The 24185-nt window shown below is 42.2% G+C and overlaps 1 protein-coding gene and 1 non-coding gene across 3 annotated transcripts in view; one reads left to right on the forward strand and one right to left on the reverse strand.

Annotated features, from left to right (window-relative positions):
• Nucleotides 1-2126: 2126 nt before the first annotated feature.
• Nucleotides 2127-2199, reverse strand: trnav-uac. Its single transcript has one exon. It is a non-coding gene; the product is annotated as a tRNA-Val (tRNA).
• Nucleotides 2200-4945: 2746 nt separating this feature from the next.
• ppef1 (protein phosphatase, EF-hand calcium binding domain 1) overlaps nt 4946-24185 on the forward strand; it is a 37204-nt gene continuing 17964 nt past the window's right edge. Inside the window, exons 1-2 of one of the 2 annotated variants that reach the window (XM_031896747.1) lie at nt 4946-5320; nt 15017-15216. In XM_031896747.1, the coding sequence (XP_031752607.1) occupies nt 15147-15216 (70 nt within the window). In that variant the 5' untranslated portion in view covers nt 4946-5320; nt 15017-15146. The remainder of the gene's footprint in view (nt 5321-15016; nt 15217-24185) is intronic. The other variant, XM_031896748.1, reaches the window with a different exon arrangement.

Genomic DNA, 24185 nt, shown 5'->3' on the forward strand with positions numbered 1-24185 from the left:
TGAAGGTTGTGCACCTAGCACAGAGGCGTTGCCTCCGTAGAGAAGAAAGGAGGAGAGAGGCAAGTTGCTAGCACAGAGGTTTGGGGGGGTTGTGTTCCTAGCACAGAGGTTAGGGGGGGTTGTGTTGCTAGCACAGAGGTTATGGGGGAGTTGTGTTGCTAGCACAGAGGTTAGGGGGGATTGTGTTGCTAGCACAGAGGTTAGGGGGGATTGTGTTGCTAGCACAGAGGTTAGGGGGGTTGTGTTGCTAGCACAGAGGTTATGGGGGAGTTGTGTTGCTAGCACAGAGGTTAGGGGGGGTTGTGTTGCTAGCACAGAGGTTAGGGGGGATTGTGTTGCTAGCACAGAGGTTAGGGGGGAGTTGTGTTGCTAGTACAGAGGTATGGGGAGTTGTGTTGCTAGCACAGAGGTTAGGGGGGATTGTGTTGCTAGCACAGAGGTAAGGGGGAGTTGTGTTGCTAGCACAGAGGTTAGGGGGGAGTTGTGTTGCTAGCACAGAGGTTAGGGGGAGTTGTGTTGCTAGCACAGAGGTTAGGGGGGATTGTGTTGCTAGCACAGAGGTTAGGGGGAGTTGTGTTGCTAGCACAGAGGTTAGGGGGGATTGTGTTGCTAGCACAGAGGTTATGGGGGAGTTGTGTTGCTAGCACAGAGGTTAGGGGGAGTTGTGTTGCTAGCACAGAGGTTAGGGGGGATTGTGTTGCTAGCACAGAGGTTAGGGGGAGTTGTGTTGCTAGCACAGAGGTTAGGGGGAGTTGTGTTGCTAGCACAGAGGTTAGGGGGGATTGTGTTGCTAGCACAGAGGTTAGGGGGAGTTGTGTTGCTAGCACAGAGGTTAGGGGGGATTGTGTTGCTAGCACAGAGGTTAGGGGGAGTTGTGTTGCTAGCACAGAGGTTAGGGGGGATTGTGTTGCTAGCACAGAGGTTATGGGGGAGTTGTGTTGCTAGCACAGAGGTATGGGGAGTTGTGTTGCTAGCACAGAGGTTAGGGGGAGTTGTGTTGCTAGCACAGAGGTTAGGGGGGATTGTGTTGCTAGCACAGAGGTTATGGGGGAGTTGTGTTGCTAGCACAGAGGTTAGGGGGAATTGTGTTGCTAGCACAGAGGTTAGGGGGGATTGTGTTGCTAGCACAGAGGTTATGGGGGAGTTGTGTTGCTAGCACAGAGGTTAGGGGGAATTGTGTTGCTAGCACAGAGGTTAGGGGGAATTGTGTTGCTAGCACAGAGGTTAGGGGGATTGTGTTGCTAGCACAGAGGTTAGGGGGAATTGTGTTGCTAGCACAGAGGTTAGGGGGATTGTGTTGCTAGCACAGAGGTTAGGGGGAGTTGTGTTGCTAGCACAGAGGTAAGGGGGGGTTGTGTTGCTAGCACAGAGGTAAGGGGGGGTTGTGTTGCTAGCACAGAGGTTAGGGGGAGTTGTGTTGCTAGCACAGAGGTTAGGGGGAGTTGTGTTGCTAGCACAGAGGTTAGGGGGAGTTGTGTTGCTAGCACAGAGGTTAGGGGGAGTTGTGTTGCTAGCACAGAGGTTAGGGGGAGTTGTGTTGCTAGCACAGAGGTAAGGGGGGGTTGTGTTGCTAGCACAGAGGTAAGGGGGGGTTGTGTTGCTAGCACAGAGGTTAGGGGGAGTTGTGTTGCTAGCACAGAGGTTAGGGGGAGTTGTGTTGCTAGCACAGAGGTTAGGGGGAGTTGTGTTGCTAGCACAGAGGTTAGGGGGAGTTGTGTTGCTAGCACAGAGGTTAGGGGGAGTTGTAAAAAATGGAAATTCTATTCTTAAATGTACCAGGGGTCAATTTTTCCTTTTGTCCAATAAAAGCTTTGCCTGATTTAACCCTTCAAACATACATTTGTTACCTGTTGTAGCTCAGTAGATGTAGCTACCAACAAGGGCTGCAGAGGCCAAAGGGCCCCATAAGCACAAATGATTGGGGGGGGGGGGGGGGTTGCCACAAAAGATATAGATGCAGACACATTGTAAATATTTGACGCATGGATATTTGTGTGTGTTTCATTATATATCTAAAATTCCAAGTTAAACTTATGCTCCCCATGTGCATTCTTACTGTTTTTAAACTAAAAACACTAATGATTTCACTTTATTAGATATATTTTTATTAAAATGGGAAAAAACCATGGTTCCACTGGGGCTCGAACCCAGGACCTTCTGCGTGTAAAGCAGACGTGATAACCACTACACCATGGAACCAGCTGACAGAAACCCACTCAGACGTTCTAAAAGTAGCTATTTTCACGAGGTACTGTCTATATTTTATTAATGATATATTATATATAATTGTGTTATATACTTGCGGTACGAACAATGTCGAGTTCACACCAAACACAACATAGCGCGATGCTTCTGTCGCTGTTTTTATTCAGATATTCAGCTCCGGAACCTTACAGACAGGTTACACTACTTGCCGGCAGGTGTCGCTAGTGCGCTTTATATCAGTACGAGGCGCTATAGGCACACTGCCTTGTCTGTGAGTGGTTTGCATTATGACGCGACTGCTTCTAAACTGGAATTAAACGATTCCTGTCTGTGAGCCCCCAGCTTTCCGTGATAACAGGAAGTTCCCGAAACGTTCCCTTACACCCACAATAATATGCCCACGCAACCACAAATCTGTCAGTTAAATCCCACCACAGACTGTGTCAAATAATCACTGCAAGTAATGTACCCTTGTATACATCCGCCGCAAAATAGCACGGCTCTAGAGTTCGAAAGGCAGAGAAGCGGTGTAGTTAGCAGATGTATCATACATTTTGGGGTCAGTGATTACTCCCTACAGGGGGAGCTTCTGCTCTATTTGGAGGGTCCCTGAGCGCTCCGTCAGTCTGCGTGGTAAGCCTTCTGCGCATGCGGACTGAGAGGAAGTGTGTCCCCTGGGGGCGCTGTCTTCTTCTCTTGTGTCATATAATTTCCAAAAGTAGAAGATTGCAGGCTTCATATGTGTTCAATAAAACGTTTCTATGTTTTCCCTCAAAATGGAGACGCCAATTGTAGGAGGTGGCATGGCATGCTGTATAAAACTAGAACTCTGCAAACTCAATTCCTGTTTGGGGTAAAAGTTGCTAGTAAGCAATCACCTTAGCAGGTTAGGTTGTGAAGGGCAGTTAAGGAGTATTAGCCCCCTTCTGCAAGACAGAGCCTTCTGGTAGCTCCAAGCTCATGGCTGTAAGGGGCACATGGAATAACAATGGGCGCACACAACTTTTCTGGGAAGCTCCTATTCTTCCCTTTTCCCAAAAAATATGAGGTAAGCTGGGTGCCCATCAATGTTTTCCTCTCAATTTGTAACTATGAAAGTCTTGTGGTGGCTTCTAGCTGCTGCCAGAGAGTCAATGGGGGTCATTTATCAACACAGGTCAAATTGGCCCATGGGCAGTGTCCCATAGTAACCAATCAGCTGCAGGTAGAACAGTGAATGCAACAATTTGATTGGTTGCCAGGGGGTATTGCCCACAGGCAAATGTGCCCTGTGTTGATATTCAAAAATGTGTGAACAGAATGGCTGATTTATGAAAAGAGCAATTTAGCACCTATATTAGTAAATCAGCTGCAACATATGTATGAACAAAAGCAGGGGCAATGGATGCTGTAGACAAGAACCCCATAGCAACAAACGACAAGGTAGTCTCTGTTGGTCTGTCTATATTTAGAACTGTTGCGAACAAAGTGCCCTTAACCTCAAATACTGACAGATAATAGTGAAAGCAGATATTTATTGGTGCCTGTGGGTCACATTGATAGTGCAAACATTTCCCATGTTTGAACAAAACCCGTAAGGGTTATTATGCTAGGATGTCCAATTGCGGCAATTAAAATGCCCTCAATAAGAGGTAACAGCCTTTATACATTGTTTTAGACACTTTCAATGGGTATTGTGCAATTTTCATTGAAAGGCAGTGCTACTACTGTTGTAAATACCCACTTAGTTCTTTAAATCTTTATGAGGTTTACATTCTGTTTAGATCAAAGTTTATCTAGTTTTATAAGTGTTTTCCTTTCACTTTTGGCTCTCGTTATTTATACTTTTCTAAACAAATTTATATGATTCCACAGTTTTAAAGAAAACAATGTAGGGTAAGAAATACTCTGCCCCTGACTTGAACAACCATGTAATGAAATATCTGACACTTACACATATACAGTAAGTTAATGTTACAATATCCTTTTTGTAATTATTTTAGTTTCTAGCTGTCTTCTAGATAACACTTATTAGGGGTTAATATATGATCACTAATGCAGTTGCAGTCACGCAAATTTTCCCAAAAAGTCAGTTGCGAGACGGTAATGGTGTGGTATGGTATTAGGTACCCATTTATTAAAGGTACATGCATGAAAAGGATTTCCTGTCACTGTCATATAGTCACACTTGGCATTGAACATTCTGCTTCCTGTTCCCAATCGAGCGCAGTTACACCTATTGATTATCGTAACCTCCAGACCAGGAGATAGCTACAAGGTTCCCACAGCAGCCTGTGCCATTTGGCGCAGAGCAAACAATAGACACACACATCACTCACACACCAGAATGCCGGAAATTACACCAACTGAACTTTCAACACAACTGCAACTGATTTGAAACAAAGGACAAAATACAATTGTACTTATTTTAATGAATCAGCTGTAATTCTGTCAGACACAACTCTCAATGCAACAACACTGGAATCATGGGGGGGAATGCTGCATTGTGGGTAAAAACACAAAATTGCACTTTCCTCACTGCATTTGTGAACATTAATGACACCATGAGTTTGGTGTGTAGTCCATACTAAGAGCACAGAAATACTGGATTAGAAAGTAACTAGCAGATTCATAGGCAAAACTGAATATGAAAAGCAGCCAAATGGTTAAATGTGAGTGTCTCATTTGGTATTCATGTGGCTTCATTTGCCTACCAAAAGGATTCTGAAGTAGTCACATGACTGCACAGGCACTGCCAATGATTATGTGCTTTTACTTATTTTTCTACAGGTCGGGTATCCTCCGTAAGATACAGACCTCTAAAATTAACTAGTGCTTTAATGGTGTCAATAGGCCAGCTTGGGATGCGGCACTGCACTGTGTAACACAAGCAGAAATGGCTTAGTAAGGAAATCTTAATGGCCAGTTTATGCAGTTGTGAATAGAAGAGGAGTGGCAGTCTGAAGAGGAGACCATATCTTTCATTAAGGAATACGGTAAATATGAAGCCACAGCCCAATCACTTATCTGCAAGCTCTTTTTCTCCTGTTCTAGGCTGGGAATGAGGAGAAAGCAAGATAGGAAATGTTTTTCCTGAGCACTGTGTTTTCAAAGGAATTCAGCATCGCAACAGCAGGTACAGTGTGTTTCTTAGTGCCTGATACATGCCCTGGTGATTGTGTGAATGGAATTCTGTACATTTTCCCAGCATGTTTGCTTATTACTGACCTGATTCATTCAATGTAGCAGACAGAGAGCCGAAACTCCCACGGCACTACAGTGACTTACTCTATTTAATTGTATTCCCGAAGACCAGCTCATTTACATAGTGTTTGACAAGAAAGATAAACACGTCTGTTTATAAATAGGTAGTGTTTGCTTAAAGGGGACAATCAAAAATGGCATCAAATGGACTGCAGAGTGCCAAGTGAAAAGAAGAGAAATAGTCCACGTAGGAATTCCTGGGCAACCATAAATCATTTATGTCTTTTACATTTTAACAAAGGGTGTGCATGCTGTAAGGTAAGGGAGAAACTTCTGCCCTACTGAAATATTGGGAGCTGCATATTTATTTGTTGTGTTTATATTTTATTTTATATTTATTTTTTAAGATTTTTCTAACAATAGGAGTATGGGAAATGTGACAGATGGAAATGACAGGTAGGAATTAGCCAACAGACAGATGCTAGAAACTCCTACTCTCTGTGATTTAACAGTTTCATTTATAAAATAATTAATTCTTTAAAACCCTTAAAAAATTAAAGTAAATATGGATTATCAGGAATCTTGCCATCTTTCCGCCTAGCTTACCAGCACTGTCCGTAGACATTTCACCAGTACCCTTTTTATTTTACATGTCATAAACTGCATTGCTTGCAGAAGCAGCACAGTCGACTTTGATCTCATTATTGTGATATATCTTATAATGCTTCTATTGGTAGGTATAGTTGTAAACAGTAGTTAATATTAAAGAAAAAAATACAGCCCCATTTCTTAAAAAATGGATGATTTTCAAGTCATTAAGCCCTATATTTAATTGCAAATAGTACAACAATAACATATCAAATGTTGAAACTGAACAAATGTTATTGTTTTCTGAAATATATATACTAACAATGAAACTGATTCCAGCAACACTTCCCAAAAAGGTGGGACAGGGGCATGTTTCCCACTGTGTTGCATCACTTCTTTTAACAGCATTCTGTAACCGTTTGGGAACTGAGGAGACCAACAGACCTAATTTCATCTGCTCGGCAGTTTGGGATTTGCTTTGTTATATTTTTCCTTACCAAATGTTTTCAGTGGGTGACAGGTCTGGACTGCATGCCAACCGTCTAGCACCTGGCTCTTTTACTGCAGAGCCATGCTGTTGTAATACACGCAGAATGGGGTTTGACATTCTCTTGCTGAAATAAACAAGGCCTTCCCTGAAAAAGACATCTGGATGACAGCATATGTTGCTCCCAAACCTGTATATATCATTCAGCATTAATGGTGCCATCCCAGATGTGCTCTCCATTGCTCTCCATGCCATGTGCCCTCATGCAGCCCAATACCAACATGGAAACTGGCTTTTGATCTGTGCACTGATAACAAGCTGGATGGTCTTTTTCCTCTTTAGCCAGGAGGATGCCGTGCCCATAATTTCCAAAAAGAATTTACATTTTCCACTTTGCCTCAGTCCATATTAAATGAGCTTGGTCCCAGAAAAGGCGGCGGTGCTTCTGTTTATATTTGGTTTCTTTTTTGCATGGTATAAATTTGCATTTGTGGGTGCATTAACATTTTTGGACATATTTCTGAGCTCATGCAGTGATTTCAAATAATAAGTATAAATTTATGGAGAGCACTCACATCACAAGCACAAATTACAGTATAGGAATTTGGTGCAAAAACAACCAAAAATTGTATCCGTATATAGGGTCAATATATTTTACTTAAAAAGGGCTTGCACTCAAATAATTACAGGCACAGTGGTAGTATTAAAAAGTAATTATCTTTTATATAGTATACAAAAGGATTAACAAAAGAATACACAAATCAATTGAGGATTCCCCTTGATGAGGGTGGGTAGGTACCCATAATATTTAGACCAAAGCTACTCTGTAACAGTAATCAAAGCATCCTGTGTGTCATAACTCCAAAGGGCAAACTTTTCAAGGTGTAACATTAGAGCTTACCTCAGTAAAACTCTACCGCTAGCTTTCCATTTCTATAGGACTTTTAGAGGTGTATACCATTACCATTTTCATAAATACAGGTATGGGACCTAGGTGATCATATAATTAACATAAGAGATGAGGAGTAACATGATGACCAGGTTTGCAGGGAGTGCTGCTCGAAAAGCAGACGTAAAGAGCATTGGGGGACCAGCACTCGTTCCTACCTCTAGACATGCTGGTCCCTGGGCTCCTCTGCTTAGGCGTCCTCTGGCACACATTCTCCCCCGGCACGTGTGTGTTCAGTAACTGCAGTGCTACTCGGTGCTGTGTCATGACATCAGCAGTTGCCCTGACATCACTTTTGGTGTGAAATTCAAATTTAAATAGCGGCCCTTGGCTTGTTTCATTGCCCAAACTGGTTTAGCGTACTCTGACTTGGAACCTTTGAACTGATTTCTGCTGGTTTTTGACTCTTGCCTGTCTCTGACTAAGAATCTTCACTGCCTGCCACTGACCATTTGCCTGATTTTGACCTTGTCTTCCCCTGAAATCTTTAGTACCGCGTTTTTCAGATTAACCTTGGCAGTGTGTAGAATCCTTTTCAACTCTGCCGCCGCAGGGGCCTCAAAAGGGTGTGAATACTGGGGTTGGCAGGGCTCTCCTACACCTAAGAGGTTAGTTCTGGCAGTTTACGCGCTTCTCTACATTACAGTTTGTAATAGTTATCGTTGGCCAACATGAAGCCCTCTCACACTGCTGCTGCTGGCTCCTTGGAGAATGTCTTGGAAGCTATCCTCAAGCATCTAGAGATCCAGGAGGCTCAACAGGCTCATCTATCTCAGTCCCTTCAGCTTTTTGCCTCCTGACTGAATGCCCTCCAAGAACTTCTGCCCACCAAGAACTTCTGCTCCATTCCTGCTCCTATTCGCTATGCGGAAGATCCTGAAGTATGCAGTGGGTTCCTGAATCAGTGTCTCATTCAGTTTGAGCTTTCCCCTCTGAAGTTCTCCACTAAGAAGTCCAAAGTTGCATAAATTATTGCAATGCTCTGTGGTAAAGCGCTGGCCCTGGAGTCACCACTTTGGGAACAACGATCCTCTAATTCACAATTCTTTGGCTTTTATCTCTACATTCCGTGAGATTTTCTATGCCCCTGGCCAGAAGATCAATGCCTCTGCCTTCCTTTTGAAGATTACCCAGGGCACTGTGTCTGCTGTGGAATATGCCATTGATTTCCGTATTCTGGCGGTCAAAGTCTCCTGTTGCATTGAATCTGCATTGACACCAGAATTAAAGAGAGCCTCTCCCAGAAATCACCATCCTTTAGGCCATTTGCTCCTTCTGTCCTGGTCTCAGAACCCTCTTCTGTCCAGAGTTCCCAAGCTGAAGAGCCGATGCAGCTAGGAGCCACTTGTCTGCCCCAGAGGAGAGGACACCTAGATGGACCTCGGGTCTTTGCTTATATTGTGGACTGAGTGGTCACCTTCTTAAGGCCTGCCCATAAAGCCTGAACATCAGGGAAGTGCTCCCACCTAAGTCTGAGTGGGCAGTCTCCCCTAGGCAGAATAGATTTACTCCAACCATTGATTGGGTCACTGGTGACCTCACTGCCAGTTCCTCCTGCCATTCCAAGTGTATGCCTGTTCCAATCATGCCGCTGTATGTCTCATCAGTTGTAAAATGTTCCCCTCTTTTGCCTAAATATTGAATTCTCTGATGTCTTTGAGAAAAAGAATGCAGAGACTCTTACTCCACATAGGCCTTTCGACTGCCCTATTGAACTTATCCCTAGCACTATTCCTTCAAGGGGTAGAACTTATCTGTTATCAGCCCCAGAGACTCATCCAAGAGAATCTTTCCAGAGGCTTCATTAGAAAATCTAGTTCTTCTGCTGGTGCTGGGTTCTTCTTTATTCAAAAGAAAGATGGGAGTCTTAGATCAAGTATTGACTACTGTGGTCTCAATAAAATCACAGTCAAGAATCACTATCCAATCCCCCTAATTCCACAACTGTTTGACATGTTAAAAAAAAACAAGGTTTTCTTCAAACTTGATCTTCGGGGTGCTTACAACCTGATCCACATCCGCCAAGGAGATGAGTGGGAAACTGCGTTCAGTACCCGTGATGGCCACTGGTCATTCCCTTTGGGCAATGCTCCTGAATCTTCCAAGATTTCATAAATTATATTTTTCGTGATATGTTGTAATGTTGCACATTTCTCAAGTCAGGTTAGTTCCATTAGTCCAAGATTCCCTTCCTAGGTTACATTGTTATTTCTTCCGACTTTGAGAGGAATTCTGCCAAGGTTTCTGTGGTTACCAAGTGGCCTGCACCTGTAGGTCTGAAGGCCATACAATGTTTCCTTTGCTTGGCTTTGCTAATTTTTACAAAAGATTCAGCAAAGGATTTTCTCAAATCGTGGCTCCCATCACAGCTCTCACTCATAAAGACTCTAAGGGGCCGATTCACTAAAGGCTGAAAAAACGAGTGTTTATAGCATGCGTTAAAAATATTATCACTTCTTATATTATATACTTAACGATCGATTCACAAAACGGACACTTGTCTGAATTAAGAAGTGATTTTATTGTCTTTATTTATCTGGCGATGACATATTTTTAAGCGATATTTTAAACCAGTGCTGTCCAACTGGCGGCCCGCGACCCCCCTCTGTGTGGCCCCCCACCTGTCTGGCTGCTTTGATGGCTTACTCTTGTGTAAGCTTTAAATGGTATCAGTACTGTGATTAACTGCCCCCCCTGCATGGTTCTCACCTCAGATTCAGGCTGTAATCCCCCTGTATTGTTTAAATATGTAATCCCCTGTGTTGTTCACACCTTTTAATCTCTGCATTGTTCACCCCCTGCAGTGTTCACACCTCAGGCTCAGGCTCTAATCACCCACATTGTTCCCCTGTTCACACCTCAGGAGCAGTAGAAACCCACAAATAATCCCTGCACACTACAAAAAGAACATATACTGAGGTGGTACTTTAATTAAAAAGTTTTTTAATATATAGTTATTGTGCAGACTGTAGGAGCAGTGCCAGCATTGTGTCACTGTAGGCTGCCTGAGTATGCCACACACAGGCAGGGTAGGGAAGGCAGAGTATGGCACACACAGGCCAAGTATGGCACAAACCAGCCAAGAATGGCAAACACAATGAAAGTATGGCACACGCAGGCAGGGTAGGGAAGGCAGAGTATGGCACACACAGGCAGGGTAGGGCAGGCAGAGTATGACACACACAGGCCAAGTATGGCACAAACCAGTCAAGAATGGCACACACAGTGAAAGTATGGCACACAGGCAGGGTAGGGAAGGCAGAGTATGGCACACACAGGCAGGGTAGGGAAGGCAGAGTATGGCACACACAGGCAGGGTAGGGAAGGCAGAGTATGGCACACACAGGCAGGGTAGGGCAGGCAGAGTATGGCAGGTTTTTGCTGTACTACAACCATTAATATGGGTATGGTCATGTGATAACATGGGTGTGGTTTCAAGTGGGTGCGGTTTCAAAAAGGGGAGTGGTCAAAACTGGCTTCCATTATCGGCCCTCCACCACGTAGGTCGGAAAAATTCCGGCCCTCAGTACAACAGAAGTTGGACAGCACTGTTTTAAACCATGTGGTATATTTATCCGTTATTTTGTAGCACGCGATGTTAGCGCATGCTATTACGCACATAACCAAGGCAACATGAAAATGTGGGCTGTGACACTCCACCATATATCCCTCCAACTTTCTGAAAACTTCCCGTGGCAAAAAAATGAAGGGTTCATAGAAACTTGAATGCCAGGAACAGCATGGCTTCTGTCAGTTAGTGGCTCCAGATAAGGCGTTATGTGTTAACGCCCTTTAGTGAATCGGCCCCTAAGTCTCTCTGGTCTCCTGAGGCTCAAAATGGCTTTTGAATTTCTAAAGTCAGCTTTTGCTTCTGCTCCAGTTCTGATCCACCCAGATACATCTTGTCCATTTACCTAAGAAGTTGATGCCTGCGATACAGGGGTAGGAGCTATTTTATGCCAACAAATTGATTTCCAAGGTCCCCTTCACCCCTGTGCCTTTTTCTCCCAAAAATTATCACCTGCCAAGAGAAATTATGATATTTGCAATCAGGCACTACTGACCATAAATATGGCTTTGGAGGAATGGCATCATCTACTAGAGGGAGCTTTGGAGCCTGTTACTATTCTTATTGACCATAAGAACTTGGAATACATTTCCTCTGCTAAAGATTGAATCCTCATCAAGCTAGATAGGCATTATTCTTCTCCAGGTTCAGTTTCATCATCTCCTACAGACCAAGAACGTCAAGGCTGATGTCCTATCCGGATCCCTGACTTTGGAAGAAGCTTCCTTGGTCCCTCCCTGCCCAATTATACCCCCTGAGCGAGTGGTGGCTGGCTCTTGTGTCCCTAGTCCGGCCTGCTTGTGAAGTTTCACTAGAGTGCCTGTTTGGTAAGGCTTTTGTTCCTTAGGCTAAGGTCTCTCAGATCCTCTGGTGGGGACATTCTTCTAAAATTGCAGGCCATCCGGGTGGTAAGTAGTAATTCAATCTCATTTCCAGATATTTTTGGTCCATCCAAGATGTTACCCATTATGTTGCTGCATGTGCCATCTGTGCCCAGCCGAAGATTCCTCGCTGTCTCCCCTGCAGTCTCCTCCATCCTGTGCCTGTTCCAAGTCCACCCTGGTCCGATATATATATATATGGACTTTATTGTAGATCTACCAAAGTCAGCAGATTTTACTACAATTTTGGTGGATATATATCGATTCTCCAAGAGCTCACTTCATTCCTCTAAAGAAGCTCCCATCTGTGGCTCTTCTGGCAAGTATCTTTATTAAAGAGAAGAGGTTTGGTCCTGAGGAGAGATGCTGGGTGGCAGCTAGATACTCATGCTCCTTGCTTGGTAAAGTTTTTTCACAAAAAGTTTCCTTGGGAGCCCCTGGTGGGTGATCTATGAGAGGGGGGATACTGTAAGGATCACTAGGTGATCGGCGCCCGCTCCTACCTCTAGGTGTGCCCGTCCCGGGGCTCCTCTGCTTAGCCGCGCTCCGGCGTGCATTCTCCCCTGGCGCACACACACATGCACAGTAATGCCGTCACTGCATCATGACGCCAGCGGGTGTGCAGATGTCACTTTTGGTGCAAAATTCAGATTTAAATAGCATTCCTTGGCTTGTTTTGGTGCCAAGGCTGGTTTACTGTACCCTGACTTTGCTGAAGCCTTTGTTGTACTGATTCCTGTTAGTTTTTGACTCTTGCCTGTCCCTGACTTACCAATCGTCACTTCCTGCCACTGACCATTTGACTGACTGGCCTTGTTTTTGCCTGATCCTTTTGGTACAGCGTTTTTCGGATTGGCTAAGAGGTTAGTTCTGGCAGTTTACGGGCTTCTCTACATTATAGTCTACAACAGTAGATATACCAGAGAGAGCTTTTCTTTTAACCCCAAGTAAATATTACTTTTAAACTCCTGGCATTAGTGCACTGTAGACAGTGCACGGACACAGGAAATGCTGAATTATTGTTATTTCACTATCTTTAGAAAAACAATAATAAGAAGTTTACATAACAGCATGTTGCATGCAGATAATTTTTAAAAAGTAGGTAGTAAGTCTACTCTGGTTTTCCATACAAAGGGTCTTTCTGTAATTTAGGTTTCCATACTATAGGTCTACTAAAAAATAATTTAAACATTAAATAAACCCTATAAAATTGTTTTGTCTGCAATATGGATTAACTGTATCTTAGTTGATACTTACAAGGTACTGTTTTATTAATACAGAGCAAAACAAAATTATTTTTAAAAGTCTAAATTATTTGATTAAAATGGAGTCAACAGGAGGTGGCTTTTCTGTAATATGTCGTTTTCTGGAGAACCCATACCTGTAATTCTGATCAGAATTAGACTGTAAGATAGTGCTTGAGCACTGGTATTGGCTCAAAGCCATTATTGACAGTTAAATTAGGAAATAAACATTCCCTGTAGAGTGTATAATTGAACTGAGTTGCAGGGGACTTGTTGAGGCACACAATAGCAGTAATTATTACAAGACTGGGGACAACTACTATGCTGTACATTTCTGTGTGAGGTGAGATGGGGTGACTATTCCATGTTACAGTCATCACACTCACTGATGTTCCTCACACTGCCCATGTTTTATTAGTAACTCATTCTGTCATCCATATATTTTGAAGGTGAAGCTCATACGGAGAGCCTCAACTCTGGTCTTAGTTTGTCACAGACTGCGACCTCCCTGCTTGGTTCATCTCATTTATGAGTGTTACTATTGAAGTATTTAAGAAATAGTCATAAGTATTCTTTTCTCTAAAAAAGAATTTTCTTTTTTGGATTAAAATATAAATGATGGCCAGCAATAAGGTAACGATAGGTCAAGTAAAGATTTTGGTTGTTGGGGCTTTTGTGTTGGCTTGATTCACAATATCAAATTATTTATAAACAGGTGTGGTTGCTGTGCCCCTTTTGAATGATAAAGCACTATGTTCAGCTTGCTGTGGCCCCACTGATGTTACCTCCTAATGTATTCTTTCAAGCCAGCTTCTAGCTAAAAGCTGAATAATTGAAAACTCCCAAAGTAAAGACTCTCTCAGTAATTGTCTGTAGATCTGAGAGCTAATGGTTGTTTGGAAGCATTAAATATGCCACTGCTAATTTATAAAAAAAAATTCAAGTGCATCCTAATGCTAGCTCTGGCAACATGAAATCATTACTTGTGCAAGCATTTTGTTGTTTATTAATCTGCTGTTGTGAGGGACTTGCAGAATAAATGAATAAGTGCTGAAAGCCCAGGCTTATTTTGAAGAGGTGACTAATTGCACATGGTCATTAGAATCTCATAATGCTACTCTGTTTGCACTAAAAGCTGGTTGCACCAGACGCTCTCCCAGAGACATATTCATTAGCAATCTATGCGCATCAGCTCAAATTAATGATTATGCTTAACAATGAGGTAACACTCAGATTGGTGTAGCAAAAAGAGGCAGGCATCAGAGACAATCAGCCAAGAAATCAGCAGCAGCCCCATGAAAAGCCCTGAAAGCAGTAGAAATATAATATTGGAAATATCTATTTAAAAAAGTTTTAAAAAGAGTGATGTTCATAGCATTTACAACTTATCAATAAAGTGAGGTTGTTGAAAGTTTTTACAGTTACAACAAAGTCAACAGATGGCCTAAGTTGTTCCAGAGTGTAACATTTCTAACAGAACTGACTGTTTAGCATTTGGCACATAATCTAATTATAATTTGGGATCTAAAAACTGGGGTATATACAAAATGCATCGTACAAGAGCACTTTGGCATTCATATGCGTTGTATGTGTTGTTCCAGTGAGGGCTGCAAGATGGCATTTCCAAACAGCAATATTTAGAACTTTTTTTTAAAAAAAACAGCATTATGTTCTGGCCATGATCAGTGCCACGTTGCACCATTTAGCCTAAAGATTAATTGGCTCATGATGTAACAGCAAGCAGCTGCTTACATGTTAATCTAGTGGATGAGATCAGTGTGCCCATCTTTTTGGACGCTTCATAACAAGCTGTAGTGATTGTATCCCAGCGGTCCCTTTGAAACCACATGCTGCTAATCTATGTAATTTCATTTCTGCCTCCTGTGTTTGTGACACACCTCTTTCTTGTAGCTATGGCAGAAGAAAGTAAAGCTAGATTGCTAGGATTAAAGGAGAAGCACACAGTATCAAAGAAGCCAAATATCAAACTGCTGCTGTAAATCTCCTGTGAACCTGCTCTAACGGAGAGAATTTATAACAGATGCCAGATAGAATCATGGGCTGTGGAACATCTGTGAAGACCGAGAATCAGACCAAAAAGTCAGAAAAAGGCAAGTGACACATTTATAGTTATTTAATGTTATCGAATATGGCGTTTTTTTTTAATCACAGCTGTTTAAACAAGTATCCAAGGATGGGTTAATATCCCTGGGCAGCAGGATGAGAGAAGTGGGATAACCAAATAAGGTCTGATGTATTTGCAGCTACTACAGTTGCGCCAATAGTGTTTTAAGTGCCTAAGGATGCCAGAGATTTATGTTAGTTGTAGTACAAGAAATGAAGGGTCATAAGCAAAACAGCCCTACTTATACATTCTTGTAAATAAAGTCTTGTCCAGGGATCTTTTGGTACTAGGAGCAGCTCTGCCTTATATTAACCTTTCATACAAGATTCAGATATGCTAACATTTATTGCTAAGCGCTGTGGAATATGTTGATGTTTAATAAACTGCATGTTAATAATCAAGTGATAGTATAGGGATGGGACCTGTTATTCAGGAAGTTTAGGACCTGAGTCTTCTAAAAAATAATTTAAACGTTATATATACCCAATAGGATTGTTTTGCTTCCAATAAGGAATAATTATGTATGTTGGGATCAAATACAAGGTACTGTTTAATTATTACAGAGAAAAGTTAAATTCATTTTAAAAACTGAATCATTTGATTAAAATGGAGCCCATGGGAGATGGCCTTCCTGCAATTTGGCACTTTCTGGATAACAGGTTTCTGGATAACGGATCCTATACCTGTACCTCTTTTTCTACCCTTTTTTCCTTTCTCATGTGAATGTGGTAGTGGTACAACATTAGGCTGATGCCAGATGTGGCATTTTTACGCTGCATAATTTGTAATTCTCTCGGCGGCTGAAAAACGTGCAATATCATCATCCACAGAAATAACTTAAACAGTCTCGATGGAAAACACACTATGCGTAAATACGCTAGAAAACCCGTTACCATGGACTTTTCATGCGTTTGCCGAAATACGCCGTTATTTGCACAGCAACCTATGCCTATGCCTAAGGCAGCTGCCAGACCTTGTAGAAATACGTGGCGTTTTTTACCATTTCGCACTATTAGCTCCATGGGAAACGGGATTTGCTACATCACCAGTACTAGGCTGAAAAACGCCATAGTCAGGGGCTGTGTGGGTTGTGCGGCTATTTTAGGCAGAGAAAATAAGCAGCGTAAAAACGCCACGTCTGGCATCAGCCTTATGTTTCTCCTGCTCATCATAGGTCTGCTGACTCAATAAAGCACAAATTTGACACCTAACTACAATTACCAACAGCGTAGATTTACACAAAATAGGGCTTGATTCCATTCTGTATGGTAAGGGAGTGTTTTACTGATATAAGGAACTTTGCATAAATCTTATCTTTTTTTCACTGACACTTAGTTCTACACACAATACACTACAAAGCCAATAATAAAAGAAAATTATTACAATACTTACCGAAATTTTCTTTTCCTGGTTAATAGATGGCATCATTTAACAAGAGGGTAATCTCCACCCCTACCTCTAACTGGACAGAACATATCATTTAGCAATTAAGAATTAATCACATGTTATATATACAAGCCCCACCCCCCGGCTCCTTTGTCTTGATATTTAAGCCTTTCAGGGAGGGTCTTGTAAATGATGCCATCTATTAACCAGGAAAAGAAAATTTCGGTAAGTATTGTAATAATTTTCTTTTTTCCCTGGTTAATCTGGCATCATTTAACAAGAGGGATTTACTAAGCAATGCAACGGGCGGGTATATCTCGTACAAAACAAATCGACATATTCTCATTTTTGAGCCAAATTTATTTATTTGTTCTAGTTTGGACTGTTTTCAGCACACTCTGTCCAAACTCCGCCTCTGACGTTGACTTGACGTCCAATTGGTAATGTTTCAGGAATGTAGCAAAGGAACTCCATGATGCCGCTCTACAGACCTCATCTGGTGAAACATTTGATTGTACAGCCCATGAAGCGCTCACTGCTCTGGTGGAGTGTGCCTTAATGCCTACCGGCATTTGTCTCCCCTTGGAAGCATAAGCCTTCTGTATTGCCATAATTATCCAACGACTTATCGTGGAAACTGCCGCCGCTTGACCTCTCTTTATTCCTGCAGGAATAACAAAAAGTTGTTGTGACTTCCTGTACTCTGCCGTCCTCTTTAAATAGATTGATAGACATCTGACTAGGTCTAGAGTACTCCATCTTTTCTCTTGCTCTGATTGTGGTTGTTGACAAAAAGCTGGTAGCACAATCTCTGTATTGAGATGAAAAGAAGTTACCACCTTTGGCAAAAATGCTGGGTTAGTTCTTAAAATCACTTTATCCATCAAGAAAACTATGTATGGCTCCTGAGCTGATAAGGCTCGCAGCTCACTCACCCTCTTCGCTGATGTCACTGCAACCAACAAGACTGTTTTATAAGTCATTATAGTGTCTGAAGCCTCCTGTAAAGGCTCAAAAGGTTGCTCTGTTAATGCCTCTAGAACGAAAGGCAAATTCCATGAGGGTGCTACATTTCTCTTTGGTGGCTTTATCCTTAATACTGCCGCCATGAATTGCATAATAGCGGTTTCCTGAACCCAAGTCTTTCCTGTAAAGGCTGAAATTGCCGATACCTGTGCCTTCAGTGTTCTCATACTAAGGCCCTTTTCTAGGCCCTTTTGTAAAAAATCCAAAACCTGTATCACAGTGCATTGTTCCACCGACACTTTTGTGTTCTCCAGATATGTTATGAACACTTTCCACGTCTTTTGATACGTTTTATATGTAGATCTTTTTCTTGCATTCATCATTGTGTCTATAACTGGTGATGAAATACCTGACTCTCTCAATCTCTTCCTCTCAAACGCCATGCCTTGAGGGCTAGTGTATAGACCTGTGGATGCTGTACTGGTCCCTGCTTCAGCAGCCATGGGGCTGGTGGCAATTTCATTGGTACTTCTATCGTCATCCGTCTGAGCAGCGGATACCATGGCCTTCTTGGCCAATCCGGAATTACCGCTATTACTTCTGCTCGGTCCTGCCTTATCTTTCTTAGTACCCTTGATATCATTGGGATTGGTGGGAAGACATAAAGAAGACCTGAACTCCAATCCTGCATGAACGCATCCGTTGCTTTTGCTTTCGGATCTGGAACTCTGGAATAAAATTGTTTCACCTTGCTGTTGGTTTGCGTTGCCATGAGATCTATGTCTGGTAGACCCCATCTGTGTACCATTCTCCTGAACATCTGCTGGCTGAGTTCCCACTCGTGTCTGTTCAATAGGTTCCGACTCAAGAAATCTGCAATCCTGTTTTCCCTGCCTGGAAGGAATATTGCTGATAGGTCCTTCAGATTGTCTTGAGCCCATTGCATGATTGGTTGCAGTACTTGCATCAGTTGACTGCTTCTTGTGCCCCCCTGTTTTTTTATGTAACACATTGCCGTGATATTGTCCATCCTGATCAGCAATGATTTGTTGTTTAACCAGGGTCCAAAATCTCTTAGGGCCAATGCTACTGCTTTTAACTCTCTGATATTTGCCGGGAGTACACTGTCCTGCGCGGACCAGACTCCCTGGGTCACTCTTTCTCTCCAATACGCTCCCCAGCCTGTCGAGCTGGCGTCCGTGGTCAGTACTTCCCAAGAAACATCTCCTAAGCTTCTGCCTCTTGACAAGTGATTGTTTTGCAGCCACCATCCTAAGGCTGTCTTCACCTGTTCTGAAATAAAAATGTCTTGATTCCAATCTGGATTTAATCTGTCCCATTGAGACAGAAATCCCTTTTGAGGAATTCTGATATTCCATCTCCCCCATTGTATCATTGGTATTGCTGATGTCAACAGACCTATCAGTCCCATGAACTGTCTTGCTGAGCAAACTGATCTCCTCTGAATCCACAGCACCTTTTGCTTTATTCTTTGTTTTTTCTCTTCCGGTAGTGTTACCACTGCCATGTTTGTGCAGAACCTCGCTCCTAAATATGTTAGGTCTTGAGAAGGACATAATTGGCTCTTCTTTATATTTACTATCCAGCCGTGACGTTGTAGGTATTCTATCACTTGTTCTCTCTGCTCTTCCAAGATCTGAGGATCCCTTGCTAACAGCAAAATGTCGTCTAGATAATAGAAGATGTTGATTGCCCTTCTTCTTAACTCTGCTATTAGTGTAACTAGAACCTTTGAGAATACTCTTGGTGATGTTGCCAACCCAAAGGGTAGACATGTGAACTGGTAATGTTGTCGAGACCCGACCGTGAACCGAAGAAATTTCTGGTGTGATGTTGCAACTGGTATATGTAGATACGCGTCCTTTAGATCTATCGAAATCATCCAATCTCCCGGTCTCACCTCCGGAATTATTGTGTATAATGATTCCATCTTGAATCTTTTTACCACTAGGTATTGGTTGAGGTCTCTGAGATCTAGTACTGGTCTGAAATCTCCTGTCTTCTTTCTTAGCATGAATAGGGGTGAATAAAAACCCTTCTTCCTCTGCGAGCTTGGTACTATCTTGATTGCTCCCTGAGTCTTCAACTGATCCACATAGTCTAATAGAATCTTTCTCTTTTGACTGTCTCGGGGAATGTTGGAAATCACAAAATGATCCTGTTGGGGTATGTTTAAAAATTCTAGACAATACCCTCTTTCTATTGTCTTTAACACCCAGGCATCCGATATTGACCTTGCCCAGACCTCCGCAAATTTTGATAATCTCCTGGGGATTTTCCTGGTCTGAGCTGCCTCCTCTTCAGAAATATTTTCTTGTACCCCTTGCCGATGAACCCCTACCTCTAGAGGTTCTGCTGGCCATGTTGCTCTCTCTTCTCCAATTCTGTGCCTGTGTATATTCCCTTCCGGGTCTATATGATCTTTGATCTCTATAGTTCGGTCTATCTCGAAAGGACTGCCTTTGCCTGTCCGTACTTGAGCTTGAGGCAGGAAAGTTTTGTCTTCGTTCTTGGGGTAGAAAAACACTCTTCCCTCCTGTGACTCTCTTTATTAGATCTTCCAGTTTTGCTCCAAAGAGCATATCTCCCTCAAAGGGCATGTTACATAAATTTGTCTTAGAGGCCTTATCCGCACTCCAGGATCTGAGCCATAATGCCCGTCTCGCCGCTACTGATAATGCAAGGGCTCTAGATGAAGATTTCACCAAATCAATTGATGCATCGGCAACAAAATCAGTTGCTAACTTTAAGTCTGAAAGAGATTTAATAATATCTTCTCTTTCCACTCCATGCTTAATGGCCTTCTCTATCCCATGAATCCAGGACTGCATAGCTCGTGACACAGATGTCAATGCTATAGCCGGTCTACAAGAGGCTGCTGTAGCCAAATAGTTCTTTTTTAATATCGTTTCCATCTTTTTATCCATTGGATTTGCGAAAGATGAGACATCGTCTACTGGTAGGACTGTTCTTTTGGATAGTCTGGCTACTGCCGCATCCACCTTTGGTGGCTTTTCCCAAATTTTCTCCTGGTCTGGAGTAAAAGGATATAACCTTTGAATTTTATTTTGGACAGTAAATCTAGCATCCATCTTATCCCATTCAGTAGTAATAATCTCCTTAATTGCCTCATGCAATGGAAAAGTTGCTCTCTCTCTCTTTAATGTCTTAAAGGGATTGCTTGTCGATGGTTGACTCTCCTGAGTCTCTGGCAGCTTCAATTCTTGTCTTACTGCCTTAACCAATGACTCCACTAAGGAAAAATCAAAACCCATGAATTGTTCTAAATCCTCTTCTTGATCTTCAGATCGTCAGATAATTCCCCTGTTGATGATTCTTCTAATGGTGAATCTTCTATATTGAAAATCTCTTTCTCTGCAACTCTCTTCCGGATCTGCTTTGAAGTAGTAGGCCCTGTTGCCTCTTTGATGCCCTGAGCAACTGCATCTTTAATCCAAGTCATGATGTCAACTGATTCTGTTGAAGTTTCTCCTGATAATTTCTTTGTACATGACTGACAAAACTTTGCATGTCTTGCTGCTGGATTGTCACATGCTGCACATCTTGGTTTCTCTTTATTCCTTATTGGGGTAGACACACTGCAACAATGGGAGACACAAGCAGAGAGAGAGAGAGGGGAAGGAGGAGAGAGAGAAAAAAAAAAATATCTTTTAAAATCTTTCCCCCTTTTTTTTTTTTTTTTTTTTTAAAATGTGAGAGAAAATGCTGTACCTCCTATCCTCCCTGCAAGCACCTTCTGGGCTGTGTGAATGGCGAGACTCCATTCCTGCTGATAGAATAGCAAAAAAATCTTTAAAATGGATTCCCCTATTAGGTATTGCTGTCTCAACACTGAAAACTTTCCAGCGATCATACCTGTTTGCTAGTTCTCCTGCGTTCCACAGACGCCACAGACTCAGGATGGCGGCGGCACGCGCCTAGCGTTACTTCCTTAAAAAAACGCCGTTGCGTCATAGCTCCGCCCCGCGTGTGACGTGTATGCTACGTCAGAACGCAGAAGTAATGTATGCCTCTATAGCGCTTACACGCGCATCGGCCCATCGTTCGTCAGCCATCAGGTCTGACTATTACTGCTGCCGCTCTCCTTCCACCAGGTAAGGACCCTTGTGCGGCGCAGATCTAATAATTCCCTTTTTTATTACCCGCTGTCCGGCCACCAGGCGTGACATTGCGGGTTCATCAGAGGATATCACCATCCATAAACCTCTGGATATGGAAGCCATAGGCAACCTATGGGTTCCTTTTAAACACAAAAAATCTTCCAGTAGTAGTAGGACAGAATAAAAAAAGACAAAGGAGCCGGGGGGTGGGGCTTGTATATATAACATGTGATTAATTCTTAATTGCTAAATGATATGTTCTGTCCAGTTAGAGGTAGGGGTGGAGATTACCCTCTTGTTAAATGATGCCAGATTAACCAGGGAAATATCAATACCCTTCTGTCCGACATCTCAATCCAAATCAGGGCTAGATGTTGGCAGGATTTTATTGCATACAGCCACAAGAGAATTAGTGGGGTTGGCCACTGACATTGATCAGGTCTCAATCCCTGTTTCCAGGGAGCATTGTTGTGCTGAAACATGAAATGAAAAATGAACTTTCCCAAACTGTTGGCACACAGTAGGAAAAATGGACCCTTAAGTTTTGCTTTAAGTGGAATCAAAGGGTCCTAGTCCAGGCATTATGCTTTCAGGCAGGTAGTGTTCGTCTGGTACCTGTCAAACACAGACTTTTCCTTCAGGCTGCCAGATGATGATATGTGAGCATTCCAACTAAGGACATGTTGTTGTGGGAAATTAGCTGTGAAAAATGTATAGGTGCACATAAGAAATGTGTTATAAATCATAGTAATCTAGTTATAGCTGTGATCTGGAATCAAGCAGATGCTGTCAATGATTTTTTTTCCTTCATAAGTAGCTTTTTCACAGAATGTGTATAATTTAAATTTTTGAAATATTCAGACTGGTTAGAATAGGTTGGATTTGTACTGTAATGGTCTGCTCAGAGGCAAAAGATGCTTGTATAATGGTAAAAAATAACTTTACAATCAGGAAAGGTAAGGTAAAAACTAAGTAAGCTTTATCAGAAAGGTCTATGTAAAAAAGAAATACATGATTTCTTGTGTCCTTTTTTGTAAACATGTTCTTCAGTATCTGACTTCTTCTCTCAGAAAATCCTCCATTCCTGGGGCAGCTCTCTCCTCTTTCCCTTCTCCTGCTCCCCCCTCCCATAAGAATTCATAAAACTTACTCCCCCCTCCCTTTGAAATGTATAATCTGAGCTAACAATGGGTAGAGCTGCAGCATGAAGCTAGGAAGACCAAGTTAAAATGGCAGCTGCAATCTTAAACAAACGGAGGGAGCTTCTAGGGCTCTTTACTCAGGTATGATAAAGCTTTCTGCAGAATAAATATAGTGTTGTCGCTTGCACTAATGTGGCAAGTAAAATGCCAAAATCACTTTCCTTCTCCTTTAATGAAAAGCTACAGTCCTAGTAATTGGTTCATTGCTGTTAAGCAAACATATTTTTTGTTTTCACAAACGTATTTTGACTTGGCATTCCTTTTTCTGAATTTGGGCACTCTCAGCTGCATTCAGCATAATTTTGTAGAGCAGAAAGGGCAAAATGTGACATCTAAGCGGAAAGATATTAGTTGATGGGTTAGGGAAGCAAAATTATACTGTACAGCTATAGCCAGTGCTACTCTTACACATTTCTTACACTCTTTCCACTTTACATAAGAACATCTCTTGCACGTGGGGTTTCTCTCCCTGTATTTATGCACGTGGATTCAAAAATACCATGGGGAGTGGAAAGCACAAACATGGTTTAGCAGTTGTGCTCATTACCAGGTAGAAAGGAAAGTCACACTATTTGGTTGTGGCCCTACACAAGGGATTGCAGCAGTGAGTCGTGAGCACTGAACAGAGCACCAAAAGTGTCATAGCAGGGCTGTAGATTCATTGGAAGCAGACAGACAGGCAGACAGACAGCTTGTATGCATGCTTAACAGTGAATAGGCAGTGACCAGAGTGTGCATGCCAAGGTATCATAAACTTCAATCATCATAGCACAAAACAAAATAATAATGTGTTTAAGAAAAAAAAAAAATCTTAGAATTTTGCCTTTAGTGTCTTTAGCTCACAGAACAAAAAATGTTTTTATTGCAAACTGTATTTGCTTGTGGTGTCCATCAATCTGTTTTCTTATAAACACTGAAAAGGATATGAACTAATATGTTGTTATCTGAGAAGGATGCATCAGCAGATACAAGAGTTGCTTCCTTTGATTATTAGCTTACTGTGTAATTACAGGAAACAAATGGAAGCTAAACCCTGCTTGTGGATAAAAGTCCAGGATAACATTTTTATAAAAATGAAAAGCCTGTTGCATTTAGAATGCATGATAAAGACATGCATGTGACACATTGTTCTGTTATTGTTTGTTTTAAATTAGGTATGATTTTGTATGTTTTACATACCTATAGCAAGTACAATCTTGTCTGCCCTTGTGATGAATATTTGTTGGTTTTTCCACCTCTACTCTCAGGAGATTGATCAG

This window comes from Xenopus tropicalis, chromosome 2, assembly GCF_000004195.4.
Source record: "Xenopus tropicalis strain Nigerian chromosome 2, UCB_Xtro_10.0, whole genome shotgun sequence".
Taxonomy (NCBI): domain Eukaryota; kingdom Metazoa; phylum Chordata; class Amphibia; order Anura; family Pipidae; genus Xenopus; species Xenopus tropicalis.